This window comes from Onychomys torridus, chromosome 4, assembly GCF_903995425.1.
Source record: "Onychomys torridus chromosome 4, mOncTor1.1, whole genome shotgun sequence".
Lineage (NCBI taxonomy): Eukaryota > Metazoa > Chordata > Mammalia > Rodentia > Cricetidae > Onychomys > Onychomys torridus.
In genome coordinates, this window is record NC_050446.1 from 26,925,017 (window position 1) to 26,941,687 (window position 16,671).

At 39.8% G+C, this 16,671-nt stretch overlaps 1 protein-coding gene across 2 annotated transcripts in view; it reads left to right on the forward strand.

Annotated features, from left to right (window-relative positions):
- The first annotated feature begins 270 nt into the window (after positions 1-270).
- The window catches only part of Epc2 (enhancer of polycomb homolog 2), a 113,786-nt gene continuing 97,385 nt past the window's right edge, over positions 271-16,671 (forward strand). The window contains exon 1 of one of the 2 annotated variants that reach the window (XM_036184865.1): positions 271-736. In XM_036184865.1, coding sequence (XP_036040758.1) covers positions 584-736 — 153 coding nt within the window. In that variant the 5' untranslated portion in view covers positions 271-583. The remainder of the gene's footprint in view (positions 737-16,671) is intronic. The other variant, XM_036184866.1, reaches the window with a different exon arrangement.

The window sequence follows — 16,671 nt, forward strand, 5'->3', positions numbered from 1 at the left end:
GCGGCTCGGCTCGGCTCGGCTCGGCTGGGCGGCGGAGGCGGAGGCGGCAGCTCTGGCTCCCGGGCCGAGCGCACCTGGCACCTGCCGCCCCGCCTGCGTGCCGAGCGGCCGGCAGAGGGGCCCCGGGACTCGGCTGGCTGTCGCCGGCTAGCTGGCCGCGCCGAGCCGCGCCGCGCCGGAGAGAGTGGGTGGGCAGGCAGGGGAGGGAAAGGGAGAGAGGAAGGAGGGAGGGAGGGAGGGAGAGGGCGACGCGCGTCCCCGCGGCGGGGGCGCGCTCTCGCGCGGGCTGCCGGGATCGCTCGCCGCCGCTGTGGTAATGTCCGCCATGTTGGCCATGGCGCAGGGAGCGGATCGGGCGGGCGAGCGGCGGATCTAGAGTGTGGAAGCGGCCGCGGGCGGCGGGGGGCTGTTTTTGGGCGGGGTGGGCGCCCATGCTGGGGCCGGGGGCAGTGCGGAGGAGGAGGAGGAGCGGGCCGGCCGCGCTGCACTGAGGAAGGAGGTGGAGGAGGCGGCGGGAGTGCTCCCCCCCTCCCCGCCCGCCCCGCCGCCGCCGCCCGGGCTGTTCCTGTAAGGCGGGGAGACAATGAGTAAACTCTCCTTCCGAGCGCGGGCGCTGGACGCCGCCAAACCGCTGCCCATCTACCGCGGCAAGGACATGCCTGATCTCAACGACTGCGTCTCCATCAACCGGGCCGTGCCCCAGATGCCCACCGGGATGGAGAAGGAGGAGGAATCGGTAGGGACTCGAGTGTTTATTACCCCCCCCCTTTCCCTCCTCCCCCTCCCCTTTGTCAGCCGGGCCTCGCCATTCACAGAGCGCTCTACGCTCGCTGGAGGGCGCCGCTGCTGCTGCGCGCTCGGGACCCTACGCCGGCGGAGTAGCGTAAACCTGTCGGCCGGCGCAGCGCCCGCCCGCGGCCGCCATGTTGTTGCGTCCCAGTGTTGTGATTAGCTCTCGGCGCCGCTTACGCTGCCGTAAGGGGGCCCTGCCGTAAGCAGCGGCCGGGAATGGCGCAGGGATGAGCCGGCCGCACTTGGCGTACGGCCTCTGTTTACCTGGTAGACATTTCCCCCGGCGCGGGCTTAATTGATTGACAGGGGTGGGGGTCTTTTGGCTAGGCGATATTTTCATTACACTTTAAGATTCGTGTGTGCATTAGAGCGCCTTTGAAATGATTTAGGAAAAGTAAAGCTCTTTGAAAACAAACGCCTTCGTGCTAGCAGGGGTGATGATGGTCGTCTGTGCTAGCAGGGTGATGGTGTGCGCTGCCCGCCGGAGGAGGTGCGGCGGGACGAGGCGGTGCAACCCTGCTCCGGGGCAGCAACTCCCGAGCGGGACCCGGCGTTAGCGTGTCCCCTGAACCGCGCGCGGGCTTTGCCTGCCGGGCTGGCCCTGCTCGGTTGTGCGGCGTTAGGAAGGGTCCCGAGTGCTAAAAACCAGCCTACAGGCCGGCGCTGCCCGGCGCACTGCCCGGGGAGGTATAGCATGCGAGCTGGCCATTGACAAGTTGAAGACTCAGTGCGTCCACATTGACAGTTGTATTTTTGATGGGATGGTAAAATTTTGGCCGAAATGCTGTTTCCCTCTTCCAGGGGTTAAATTTTACCCAAGATTGAATTTCCTCTGACTTGACAGTGTTTACGACTCTGGAGTGTTGTTACTTGCGTGAGAAGTTCATAGTAACTGCACCCTGAAGAATTTCTTCAATGAACCTTCAGTCCCGCCTTATTGTCAACCTCGGGTGTGTGTGGATTGGTTCTCTTGCTCCTGTGACTGTCAAAAGAAAGCTGAAGGTTTCTGTGATTGGTTTTCTCTTTTGACTATTAATAGTGCAGGAAATGCATTTAAGCCTTTGATTGGCTGCTCGAATTCTGACCTCATTGTGTTGGTGCTTTGACTTAATCACATTTCTCTTTGGTGTTTGATTACCTGACTTAACATTTTCAGTAGAAGATAAAATAGGGCATCTTTTAAAACCTTCAATTAAAAAAAACAAGCCCAGCTTTTATGCCTAAGATTTAAAGCTTAGTCGTGTTTGAGAAATTTGCTTAGATAGTCATTTGACTCAAATTTGAGCTACCTTCTGACAGTGTTTTGATAAAGTAATTTAGATGTTGTTTGCTTTTGGTGGCATGATGCTGTCTGTGCTGGCCACATCTTTCTCTTAACCATTTTTTTGGACACGTGAGTGTGTTTACATTGTTTTCTTCTTTTCCTTATGTTTACTGTGTTTTGTCTAAGGTTTGCCAGTTGTCCTGTGTCTCGGTCCCTGAAGGGCTCCTCATGATGCTTAGTCTAAAACTCTGTAATTTATTTTATCTTTAAACCTGAAAATCGGGTTATCAGTTGTTCTGCTTTTTCTTCATTAATGTGGTCTAGTGGTAGTTATTGTTTTTGATATTACTGTTTGTCGAATATTTGGGTCTCAGATACTGTGCTAAGAATTCTATGTACACTTAATATAAATTTTTAAAATCTACTTCTCTGAGATTTAAGTTCAGGAAGATGTACCCGTTTACAATAAAGGTTTAATGAGGTTTCACAAATGTATACAACCAAGAATAAGAAACATTTCCAACTGCAGTAAGTGTTCTTGTCCTCTGTAGCTAATCCCTGGATTATAATTCCAGGAAACCACCAACTTGCTTTCACTGGAGATTGGTATTGCATTTTGATGTTTTGTGTAAATGGAGGATACGTGTGTGTGTGTGTGTGTGTGTGTGTGTGTGTGTGTGTGTGTGTGTGTGTGTATGGCTTCTTTTGCTCAGATGATACTATTAATTATTGTCTCTCTTGTTTCGTACATCATGTATTCCTTTTTATTGCTGAAAAATACTGTAATTAATATACAATCCATGTGTACTTATTACTAGACATTTGAGTTTTTCCTGGTTTATGATGATCTCAGTCCTAGTAATAACAGCCTTGTGAGTTGCTACAGTTTTCTGTCTTATAGATACCTAAAATGTCTCACTGATAACAGTGGTCAGGAACTCAAACCCTTGCCTTAGTTTTAGGAGAACCCTATTGTCATGACCCTCTTCTTTCATGTTTAGGATTCTTACAGAACCCACAGTTGTCTGTACTATTAGGTTTACTAGAAATTTTGTAAATAATATATTTTTATAATTCTGAGAACTTTCAGAACTGATACTGACTTGCTCAGACGATTAAGTTATTAAGAAGTTGGGTTGTTTTTCATCACTTAATTCTGTCTGGCTTGGGTGTTTTTCTTTGTTTTCTTTTGCCGCACGTGGGTTAGAGCCATGGGTTCTGCACTCCACCATTGAGCTGTATCTTCTGCTCTGCTTTGCTCCTTGCTTTTCAGACTCTCTTTTTATTAGTAACTACTTGATTTTGCTGCTGCTTCTATTGACACCGTTAGATTTGACTGCTTGTTACCTTAAGTATTTAAGAAATTCATGGGAAACAACCCTAGTTTATTATTTAGATTTTCCTCGTTAGAATATAATCTTTGTCATGACTTTTGCTGATTATATATTCCAAGTGCCTAGAACTGTGCCTGGCACATAATGTATATGCTTAGTAAATGTTTGTTGAATACTCTTTTCAATATTAAGACCTGTTTTTCTATGCACGTCCACTCTTGTGCTCACTCATGTACATTTTCTGTGTGTGCATAGATATAAAATTCAATAAAAACTAGGTTGTAGAAGCCCTCTTTTGTGCTTTACTTTGATGCTGCATACAACCAAATATGATACCTTTGTTTTTCCTCTTAGTTTTGAGGACTCTTTTTGATACTCAGTTGTTTTTTGAACACATAGGTATGGCTGAAGTATTTTTTGTCCTGTGTTAAATAACTATTTCATAATTATGGGCAGATTTCTGTGAGAGAGATCTTCATACATGCCTGAGCCAAAGTCTACATGTATCCTATGATTCAACATTTGCACACAATATACACACACACACATACATATACATACATATATACATGTACAGTGTTGTTAAGACAAGAGTCCTGGTTTGTAGCCAGGCTGGCCTCAGACTCACTGTCTTTCCTGCATCCTCTCTCCTTGAAGTTATGGCTGTGTCGGCTACATACATCTTTTAGCTTACTTTCAGCACTGATTTGAGTTTGTAATTTTCTTCTCATTATTATTTCTTGATTTTTGGCATTTGTCGTTTAAGTGATATTTCAGTGGGAAAAAATATATTGAGTCTTAATATCTTCAGAATTAACTTAGGCACTGATGTTTTTCATGATTTATATTAGAATATAAAGTACAGTTTTATAAATTGATATTGTAAAAACATGAAGTATTTCTTTCAACAGAAGTGCTATATGCCAAATGTTAGTTATTGAAACATCGGATATAAAAGTTATATATAAGCCAGTGTACTGAAGTATTCTCTTCAAGAAAATATATGTCTTGATTTCATGGAATTTAAAATGAGTCATTTGAAGTAAAATCATGTACAGTGTTGGGAAAGTTAGCCAAAACTAGGGGCTCAAGGTAACATGGCAGACATCAGGGCGTGTCAGAAAAAATTAAATGTCAACATAGTTGAGAGGCCTGAGAGAAACTTTCTGGTGTATAGAGGCTTCATGCAGAAAGAGAACTTTGCGTTTTCTTTTTAAAAATAGGTTTGTGTGACTAGTGCACACATGCCAGGGTGTTCCTAGGAGGTAGGGACAACTTTGATATGTCAGTTCTCACTTGCCACCTTCCTGTGGGGTCTGGGGCACCAGGCTGGTGTACCAAGTGTCTTTACCCAGTGTGCCACCTTGCTTGCTCCCCATTTGAGCTTTCAAGGTTGGTTGTACAGTGTATGTTGATGCCAATACTTGAGCATAAGGTGTTTAAAGAAAGGTCTGTGGATATTATGTAGACAAAAGGAAGGTTCTTCTAGAATCTCTTGTCATCCATTCCTAACTGACTTCTCTCGCTGATAGGAAATTTAGGAGAGTGTGGGGCTCTTTCCTAATTTTATTATTCTTTTAACTTTTTCTTATTTCTGGTTATGTAGACATCTTATTTCTTTTCTAACTCTTCCTATCTGAATGCTTCCTATCTTCAATGCTGCTTAAAGTTTTGTAGAAATTCGGTAAATATTTGATAAGTGATTGAAGAAAAGTTGAGGTGAAGGTTAAGTTGAACAAACATAGAACTATACCAGATTCTGGCTAACTTTGAGTGTTTGTTAGTCCCAGGAGTTGATAGAGTAGTCTGGAAGAAAGATTTTTCTGATGTGGTTCTGGAGTCAACTTTTCTAGTTCTGGTCATCATGTGGCTATTTAATGAGGGAAGCTGCCTACCTTCTTTCTGAGTCTCAGATTGTTCATCTTATGTAACCCTGAGAGTATGTTAATGCTTGTGTTGAATGTGCGCCAGCCAGGTCTTTGTCAAGTTCAAGGTTTAGAGCTCGTTATGGCAGTAGGATGTGCAAGTGTAAATGTCTTATTTCCAGAGAGCAGAATAGCACTTTAGAAACGAAATGACTTGTCCACCATGACCCATCAAAATAAAATACAGTAGAGTCAGAATCTGAGGTCCTGGGTCTGACTTAAGGACTCTGAGCCTCACCTTTGTATTGCTTCATCTGGTAAATTAGTGACTTGAGGCAAATGGTATTATTGAAGAAACTGATATTTTTTGTACATACATTCCTTAAAAATGTAAAGGAATGCTTGGTCTGTGGTATAAGTTTGAATGTTTGTTTCAGTTCTCTGAAAATGAGGCCCTATCTTAACTTTACAGTTGAGATGATTTTGTTGATTTCAAGTAGCAGAAAACAAAGCTGGCTACCTTAAGGAGCCCTGAGAATTGTCTGGGAGACTCCAAGGAATGGTTGAGTAGAACCATGGCCATGCTAGTCCCTTTAGCACCAACTGACATTGTTATCACTGATAACTAATTATCTTTGAGAAGTTCTGAACAATATTGCCTAAGTGTACATGTTCCCTGTTCAGGCTATGTAGGTTTGCATTCTTGGACATGCCAGTATTTATAAGTTTCCATCAGTTTTTTGAAGGATGAATTATAGTATATTTAGAAAAGTTAATATGGCATTAGGGAAGCATTCACTATCAGGTATTATTATCTTTTAATTAAAATTCTAATTGTAGTTTGTGTGTGTGTGAGAGAGAGGGGGGGAGAGGGAGGGAGGGAAGGAGAGAAATCTGGAACATGTATGGAGGTCAGAGGACAACTTTTGAGACTATGAGTGTGGGAGTTGAACTCAGATCATTAGGCTTAGCAGCAAGCATCTTTACCCTCTTAGCCATTCACCAGCCCTCATTTTCATCGTTGTTAGGTTTCTCTCATTTTCTTGGGTGAGGAGATATTCAAGCAAATAAAAATGAATAAAAATATTCAGATTCTTGGGATATTGAATGTGGTATCTAGCTGACTTGTATGAGATTTCTGTCTCTAAGTTTGGTGGTTAGAGAGATAGACAGGTTGGCCAAACAGCTACTACTGATGGTATGGAGCAGTTAGGAAGCTTAATTTATTTTGTTTATTTTGGTTTTTAGAGACAGGGTTTCTAAGTGTAGTTTTGGCTGTCCTGGAACTCGCTCTCTGTAGATCAGGCTGGCCTCCACCTCAAAGATATCTGCTTGCCTCCACCTGGGATTAAAGGCATACACCACTATCTCCCAGATAATTTTTAAAAAAACCTATGATGTGACCCATAGCAAATTCATGTATTTCGTTTTTATAAGCCATAAAAATTGAAATGGGTTTTAATGAGATTAGAATAAATCTCCAAAATTTGTTTAAAGAAAGCCAATCCTTATACTTTACAGAATTGTAAGGTATGAATTTCTGGGCTCCAAAGAAGTTATTGAGCTTTCTTGGCCCTTAATTTCCTTACTTCTGAAATCGAATTAGACTGAGCTTTAGATGACTTTTGGCTGTAAAAATTGCTTGTATTGTGAATTTCCATTCTGTTTGACAGTCCAGACATAACTAGATGAAGAGAACTAGCAAATACGGTTCTGACTATTAGGAATGCTCCTTTAGAAGATTGAACGCTGGAGTTCTCAGCCATCGTTTTGACCTGGAGTACTTTTTAAATGAGAGTCAAGTGTGCTTACTCACTATCTGATACTTTCTTATAAAGGGATAGAGCAGTCTACTCTATATTTTGGATATTTCCTTAGCTTTGGTTTTCTTGCACTATTTTTACTGCTATTATCATTGCTATTAAGTGTTTTAGTCAGTGTTCTCATGTCTCTTGGGTTTGTGTGTAAAATTGTATGAGTATGAATGTTGTGTATGAGGGGAGAGAATGAATATACACTTTCCCAACTAGGCTAATTGACATCAGAAAGTTATTGTATTTGTTTTATTTAATACCTTCCACAAGCAGGATAGCCAACAGGAACTTTTGTCTCGTTTACTCTAGGGGATGGAAGGTTTGTATGTAATACAGGCATTGGCATGGTCATGGCTTTGATTTTGATTGTATGACTGAACATACACCCCTGCCTCTTCATTTCAAGTAGAGTGTAAGTGGAGAAATAGTAAAGATGATAGGACCAGTAGAGGAGGAGTGGCTGATAGGAATAAGTCACAAGGGAGGCCAGTACAGATGGCAGAAGGTCTCTTACAATTATTTGAGTTTTGGCTTAAAGTTAGTCTTTGATTATTTGCCTTGCCTGTACTGTATAAATAGGACACAACTGTACTATATAAATGGAACAGGGCTATTCTTTGTGGCGTTAACATTATGAAAGTAAATGGTAGTCACTTCGAGATTTTCCTCAGCAGCATTTCCTTTAGCCATCCACTTTTAGGCTTCTTTCCTCCAACTAATATTGTGTTGAAATCCCAGAGGGCTGCAGAGTGAGAATCAGCCTGTTAGTTTTATTTGCCTCACCCCTGCCTTCCTTGGGCAAAGAGTGTAAGGCTTTTTGTTGAACTACAAGAGTGGTCAATAGTACTGTTGACAAAATAACTTTGGCCTTTGCCTCTTCTCAGGGACAAAGTTAAGTGATAACTATCCCAAAGGGTCGTTTTTTGTTAAGATTTATTTTTATTTAGCGTGTATGAGTGTTTTATTTACATGTATGTAAGTAAATTGGGTCCATGTCTGGTTGACCGAAGAGACCAGAAGAGAGTGTCTGATCCACTGGAACAGGAGTTGCATGCAGGTGGTCTTGAGCCGCCAAGTGGGTGCTGGGACCCAAACTCCAGTCATTTACAAGAACAGCAAGTGCTCTTAACCACTGAGCTGTCTCATCAACACCTCAGAGGATAGTTTTAGAATTTAAGAGTTTATTTTTGGCAAGACTTAACTCTGCCTTATATGCTGTTTGATAACAGCTGTTATTTATGAACAATTTTCACCAATACAGTAAAGTATGAATGGGAAGGCTAAAATATAAAATATTCCCAAATACATTCTTTCCTATAGTTCCCTATTTTTTCTTTCTCCTGCCAATTGACAAATGTTTGATTTTTAAAAGCTTTAGTTTCAAAAGCACAAACAAATTAGTAATGTATATTTTTCTCTTTCCTTCTCTGTTTTGTGACAGAGTAACTGTTAAATTGACTTAAAGATTAAAAGTTTTACAATTACTGGCTAAGAGAACTAAATTTTTAGCTACGTCTAAAGCAGTGTTGGGTTCTAAATTCATAGTTGAGTATTTGTATTTGTTTTTCAGTTTTTTTTATTTTAAAGATTGGATAAATACATAATTATATGAGAAAATAGATTTGTGTGATGACAGCCTCTTCAGTGGTTGGTAAACACAAGAAGAGTGGATGAAGAAGACAGTTTGGTATACCAGTGAGCTTCAGTGTTAACATATTTGGAAAACAAGGTAATTCATCATCAGGGTAGTTATGCTACATATTTTATTCGTGTAATATTTTTCAGTTGGAACATTATTAGCAATTCAATGTAGTGACTATTGCAGGCAAAGTAAGAAGTTTTTACATCTGCCCACTGCTCATTAATTTCTGGTAGCATTCCAGTTTGGCTACTTAAGAAACGATTCCTCTGAGTTTCCAAATAGAGGCTGTTACACTTGATGAGAGACCCTTTATTTAGGGAGTCCCAGCTTTTTTGTGTTATGAATTCTTTTGGCAGGCTGATGAAACTTCTCAGAACACTACCTTAAATATACAAGATCATAGGGAAGTTAAATTGGAAAAATTGAGATAATATTAACATTAAAACAAAATGCAGAGTTAGGTCTGGTTAAGTTTGAAGTAGTGAAGGGTATAAACAGTATTTTGATAATTATCATTGTAACATGACATGAAAAGATTTATGATTTCTGAAATTATTGCTAGTATTACTATCAACTACATTAGTAAAATGGAAGGAAATGTTAAATTTACTTGAGGTTAGGGCAATTAAAAGATTATTACTATTTTCTCATCCATTCTGAGGATCCTTCATTTATTTTCTGTGACTATTTTGGTGATCTATGATTCATGAGGAAAAGAAATGTATGAAGGATGTCATAGGAAACCTTGTTTCTTGACTGTCATATAGGAGATACGTTGATTTTACTTTACCATACAGCACAGTGGCTGATTTCCTTGACTGTGAATAAAGTTGTTCACATACAGTACTTGGTAGGTAGGACATGTGAGGTAACTCACCCACTTAGCAAGACTTGTCAGGGCTTCTGTAATACCCCCAAGGTAGTGTAATGGTTTGGTTCAGTAATTCTCAAATGTTACCACATGTCAGGTTCTTTGGAAGGTTTATTAAAACAAACTTTTGGGGTTGCATTCCCCAGTGATTCTAATATGGAGCTTAAGAATTTTCATTTTTAAGACATTCCCAAGTGTACCAGTTACTTTTCTTCCTGCTGTGACAACACAGTTTACAAAAACAACTTATGAAGGGAAGAGTTTATTTTTGATTCATGATTTAAGGAGAAATGCATTTCACTGTGGTAGCAAAGACAGTGCACAGCAGGAGTGTGAGGTGGTTGAGTAGCCAGGTAGCACAGAAGAATGCTGGAGGTAAGTATGGTTTTCTTCTCCACTCAGTTTCTGAAAACTCACAGGCAAAGTCATAGGTATATTTCCATGGTGATGCTAAGTCTAGTCAAGTTGACAATGAAGATTGACTAAGTGATCTTGATGCCATTTGTCTAGGTATGTATCTACATATGTCACATGTGTAGGGGTGCCCAAAGATGCCAGAAGATTTGTTGGATCTTTTAGAGCTAGAGTTGCAGACAATTGTGAGCCATCCAACATGGGTTCTGGGAACCAAACTCAGGTCCTCTTTAAGAGTAGTATGTCTAACTATTGGGCTCTTTCTCCAGCCTCTAATATATAAATACACACACACACACACACACACACACACACACACACTTTTTATTGCAGGATTTCTTCATCAGTGTTTTATGGTTCTTACTGAAGAAATATTTTTTCTTTCATTAAATATATTCAGTCCTAGATATTTTGTTTTGTGGTTTTTTTGTTTGTTTGTTTTCCTTCCCCTTTTTTTGGTAGCTGTTGTAAATGGTACATGTTGTATTGGTGTATTGCTACACTATTGATTTTGTTTTGTTGATTTTGTATTCTGCAATTTTGATACAGTCTAGTTTTTTGGTGGAGTTGGAGCTTCTTGTGTATGAGGTCATGTCATATGTAGAGTGACAGTTTAGATACTCTTTACTTCTTTCTCTTGGTTGATTACTTTGACATGTAGTATTGTGTCGAGTAAAAGCAGTGAAAGTGGGTGCTTTTGTCTTTTTCCAGAGCTTGATGTGAAAGCATTAAACATTTCCTCATTCCTTATAGTGATAGTGGTAGGCTTATTTTAGGCTACCATTATTTCTGTCTATTCTTTCTGAACCTAGTTTATTTAGCTGTCTGTCTACAAAACTTTGCATTTTCTTAAGTGCCTTTTTTGCATCTGTTGAGCAGATCATATGGATTTGTAAACTTCATTTTGTTTATAATGGTATGTCACTTGTATTTACTTGAACATCTCGAACTACAGGTGTGGAGCTTTCCCCTTGTGGCATCCTTTTGGATTTCCAGATTAGATTCATGCAACTTTATCTACTTCTCCATCATAACAATATTATTGTGTGTGTGTGTATGTGTGAAAAGATGTTCAGAATATGCCAGAAAAGTGTGGAAAAGAAACATAGATCCCTGAGTCTCACCCACCTTGAGAAGTCCATGGTTGGCTTTTGGGGTGAATGTACTGCCGTCTTTACCTCTTAACGTGTAGGTATCCCTTGAATAAGAGAGAGGGGAACAGATGCCTATTTTGTTGTGCTTTTTAAACTGTTCCTGTTAGATTGAAAATCTGAGAAAAGAATCTCTTCCATTGAGTCTGTGACATCTTGTCATTTTGGGTTAGTCTAGTCACTGAAGCCTATGACATGGGTGGTATAGAAACAAGGCAGCTTGTATTGGGATCATTGGTCTAACTTGAGCTTGGGATGAATAGTGGTTCTCAAAAAGAAAGGGACTAAAAGTAGACATGTTTATTAAACCCTTGTGGGCTCTGTGACACTGATGTAATTAGGTGGTGGTTCAGAGTATGGATTTACTGTCAATCTGCTGTATATTGACAAGTATTGACATGCATTAAGTTTATTCTTAATACACAATGCTTCTGGGGACAGGAGATATGGCTCAGTGGTTAGGAGCACCGACTGCTCTTCCAGAAGACCTAGGTTCAATTTCCAGCACTCACATGGTACCTCACAACTGTGTGTAACCTCAGTTTCAGGGGACCTGACACGCTCACAAGGACATACATGCAGGCAAAACACTAGTGCTCATTAATATATATATGCTTCTAGTTATGTAATTAAAGTTAAAGGTTCCTCTCTCTGGTTTTTAATTACCTTAAGCTTCATTATGGAATTTCTATGGTTTCTTCTAGTATGTGCTATTGCTATTTTGTTTGTTTGGATCCAGTGCTTTGCTTATGCTAGACCTAGTGCTAGACCACTGAGTCATATCCCAAGCCCCTAAACTTTCCAGTACCTACCCCTCCCCTGAATCCAGATGGATAACCAGTTGTTCAGAGGAAAATAAAGTCATCTTTTGTCTGAAGTGTCTTAGGTATTGGGGCCTTTTGAGTTTCTTGAGATAGGGTTCTTGTGCTGCTCATCTATCAGCCTCCTAGACTGTAGGTGTATGGCAGTACACCCCCCTGTGCCTAACTTCTGTCTCTTTTGCTTCATTGAGCAGAATGTTTACTGCTTTCATTGTTGTTTTATAATTTCATCATTACATTCTGTTACTTATTTCACCTCTTCTAGGACTTTTCACCATTGCCTCTCACTACTCTGCTTTATTAGGGATTTCCTAAGTACCTTATTATTGCATATTTTTCCATGTGAATTTTATAATTATTTTGCCAAAATCCAGACAATAGTGTTGGTATTTGTCTTAGTTGGGGTTTCCATTGCTGTGAAGAGACACCTTGACTCAACAACTCTTAGAAAGGAAAACATTTAATTGGGGTGGCTTACCATTTTCAGAGGTTTAGTCCATTATCATCATGGCAGAAAGAAAGGCAGCATGCAGGCAGACATGGTGCTAGAGCTGAGAGTCCTTATAGCGTGATTCAAAAGCAGCAGGAAGTGGTCTGTCTCACTGGGTGTGGCTTGAGCATATATGAGCCCTCAAAGCCCACCTCCATAGTAACACACTTCCTCCAGCAAGGCCATGCCTCCTAATAGTACCACTCCCTTTGGGGCAATTTTCTTTCAAACCACAGTATTTTTGTTGGGACTCAGCATACATTGATAAATTGACTTACAAAGAATCGATACATTTATGGACTTGGCTTTTTATCTAAGAACATAGATTGTCTCATTTGCTGAAGTCTGCTTATCTTTGAGGGATGTTTTTCTTCTGATTTTTTGTTTTGTTTTTTGTTTTTGTTTTGTTTTGTTTTTCCAGACAGGGTTTCTTTGTGTAGTTTTGTGGTTTTTTTTTAAATTGTAAATGGCAATTCAATATTCTCTTTCACTTGTCATTGTATTTGTGAACACAATTGATTTCTTACTTTTAAAAATATTTGTTTTTGTATGTGTACATGTGAGTGCCTGAACATATGTTTGTACACCGTGGACACCAGAAGAGAGCATTCCCTGGGATGACAGTTATAGACAATTGTGAGCTGCCTGATGTAGGTGCTCTGATCCAAACAACCCTAGGTTCTCTGCAGGAGGAGCAAGTGCTTTTGATCACCGAACCATCTCTTTAGCCCAAGCTATATATTAATCTCACATTCCACAACATTACTAAATTACCTAATTGTACTAGGTTTTGCATTGATTTGCTTGGGTCATTGAGTTTAGATATCTACTACTATCTTTATCTTAGCTTCTCAAACATTAGGCCTCAAATTGTTTTTTTTCCTTTTGAATTCTGTTAGTAAATACTTCTAACTCCATGTTGAAAAATTGTGGAGAATAATGAGCATCCTTATTTATGACATTAATGTGAATGTCTGTCTCCAAGCAAGTATGTACAACCCATGGCCTGGGCATGCAGCCAAGGGTAGCTTTGACTGTATTCCAAAATAAAAACCGTACATTTCTTTAAATTGAGATTTTTATTTGTAATTCTATTGTGTGGTTTTAATTTTTATTTTAATTAGCTAATTTATTTTGTATGTGTGTTGGAGTGTATGCCACATGTGTGTGGTGCCTATGGAGGCAGAAGAGGGTATTAGATTCTCTGGGGCTAGAGAGAGAGGTTGATGAGCCACCTGATAGGTGTACTGGGTGGGAACTGAATCCCAGTCTTCTGGAAACACAGGAAGTGCTCTTAACTGTGTAGTTCTTGAGTGTGAACTTTATAGATGTCAATGTTGTGTGTAGTATCATGAGATTATACACCCCTGATAGTGTTATTCCATTAAATAAGATACAGGTTATTCTTTATTGATTTATAGATGTGGAAAAGAAAACAGTTACTCTACATACTAATAACAAAATACTATATGTTGTTCATGTTATGCGGTGCAAACTGTATACATGTCTTTGATATGTCTGTTGTAAATGAGTGTTGAATATTTTTAAATGCTCTTTGCTTCTGGAGATTTGCCACATGATTTTCCCCCCTTCACTAATAATGAATATTGTGAAACTGGACTATCCTAGCTTTCTTGGAATAAACTCTATTTGGCAATGAAGTATTTACTCTTTTCAAAAATTACTCTTTTCAAAAATTAATTTAGTTTTATTATCTACAAAAGGTCTTAACAGAGCTTTGACATATTCTTGACCAAATGTGACCACTTCAAAGCTTTTGTAATTCATTCTTCTAAATTACTGAGAGATGGGATATGAGTGGCTAATTCAGGTCACATATGTAGTCTGATTCAGTTAACTGTGACTTTGGGTAGGATGAGTTGATTGATGATTGAATGGTTGATGGACATACATTTGTGGGAGAGAATGGGACTTACTTTAAAGACTGGGACAGATAACTGCAAAGATATCTACCACAATTTTATATTTTGTAGTACAAAATTCATAGCTGTAGCTATTAATGCCAATTTGACTATCCAAATTGTGGTTTCTCTTCCTGATAAGTGGTATCAGACACCTGGATCATCCACTATTGGCTATTTTACTCTACAATACATGTGTTTAGTGGCAACTTGGTACCAAATACTAAATGACCTTCAGAGTCACCCACCTACCAACCACAACCTCTTAAAAGACAAGGCTCTTGCTGGGCGGTGGTGGCACATGCCTTTAATCTCAATACTCAGGAGGCAGAACCAGGTGAATCTCTGTGAGTTTGAGGCCAGCCTGGTCTACAGAGTGAGATCCAGGACAGGCACCAAAGCTACACAAGAGAAACCCTGTCTCGGGGAAAAAAAAGAAAAGAAAAGACAAGGCTCTTATGTTCTTAGTTGAGGCATACTTGTTTAGTACTATGTGGAGTTTTCAAAGAATTAACAACATATACCTATATTGTATATAATAACCTATTTAAACCAAAATTTAGTATTTGGATGATAAGTTTATTTATGTATACTTGACCTAGTATACATGTTAAGTTATGTAGTTGGATAGCGTTGGCATTTGTGTACTCCTGTAAAACCACCCCCTCTTGTACCATGAGTTTTAAATAAACAGCAGTCTTCCCATTATTTGAGATTAATGACATATTTTCTAGAGTTTTATATAAATGGAACATAATTCTAACCCTCTCTGGCCTATTGTTATTCAGCGTTTAATTGTTGTTAAGATCCATACATATTATAACATTCATCTCTCAGGAGACAGGAGAATCACCACAAATTTGAAGTTAGTTACAGACCTGCCAGTGAAATACTGTTTGAAAAAAGCCTTCCCACTCCAGAAAGGAAGCTTCGTCCTTTTGTAGTTGCTGAATAGTATTCCTTTTAATAGCCTGTTTGGCGACATTGGCTTTTAAAAATTAAAGTTCCTCAAAGAGTAATGACTTTTGGTAACTAAGTGCCTTGAGCGAAATGGCTCCAGGTAATGGTAATTTTATATAAAAGTTTGAAGTGTCAAACTGTTTTCCATAGTGTTTCTACCATAATGATACCTTTTTGAGGTGTTTATATATTTGAAAATGTTGTAATGCAAAAACTTGGGATAGAGATTTGGGTCTTACCTGGGAGAAAGTTTAATATATTAGTTATGAGATCTCATCCTAAGGATAGAGAATCAAAATGTGCACTTTTTAGTTTCTCTGTGTAGCTTTGCATCTTTCCTGGAACTCACTTGGTAACCCAGGCTGGCCTCGAACTCACAAAGATCCACCTGCCTCTGCCTCCTGAGTGCTGGGATTAAAGGCGTGTGCCACCACTGCCTAGCCAAAATGTGCACTTTTAAATGTAATTCTGTTATCTGCCTATCTATTTATTTAAAGATGCCCTAGGTCGTTCAAATGCTCATTAGGATTTGAAAATGTTTGGTTGGAGAGCAGAACTTCTACGTATTTTTTGTTTGTTGTATTTTTTTTTTTTTTCTGCTATAGAACACATGAAAGCTTTGACACATTTTGGTTTTAAGGGTAGTTGTAAGATTGTAAAAAGTTATAAAATACTTTTTAATTAAAAAGTACGATATAATATTGATAATGAAGAGTGTTGTGATTAAGGTTATTTGTCATTTTGATAGGATCTAGAATCACCTGGGAGACTGGTTTCTGGGCATGTCCAGAACATTCCCAAACAGTCCCACCAACTAGAGAGAAAGTATTGAAACATAAGCCTGTAGGGGCCATTCTCATTGAAACCACCACACCTGGTGAGTCAGGTAGTCTGCTTGCTGTATTTTATGTTCTTCATCTTTGTTCACAATTAGTGTCTTTAGTCAGTGTTCTACTGCTGTGAAGAGACATGACCAAGGCACTTATAACAGAAAGCATTTCATTGTGGATTGTTTACAATTTCGGACGGTGAGTCCATTTCCATCGTTGTTGGAAGCATGGTGGCAGGAGGCAGGCATGGCACTGGCCTAGAGCAGTAGCTGAGAGTTTACATCTGAGCGACAAGTTGCAGGGAGAGAGAGTCAGAGAAGGAAAGACAGACAGACTGGGCCTATTGTGGGTTTTTGAAACCTCAAAAGCCCACCTCCAGTGACAAGTCCTCCAACAAGTCCATACCTTTCCTAAACAGTCTACCAACTGGGAAATAAACATTCAAATAATGAGTCTGTGGGGGACCAATTGTATTCAAGCCACTACACAGTAATACAATTC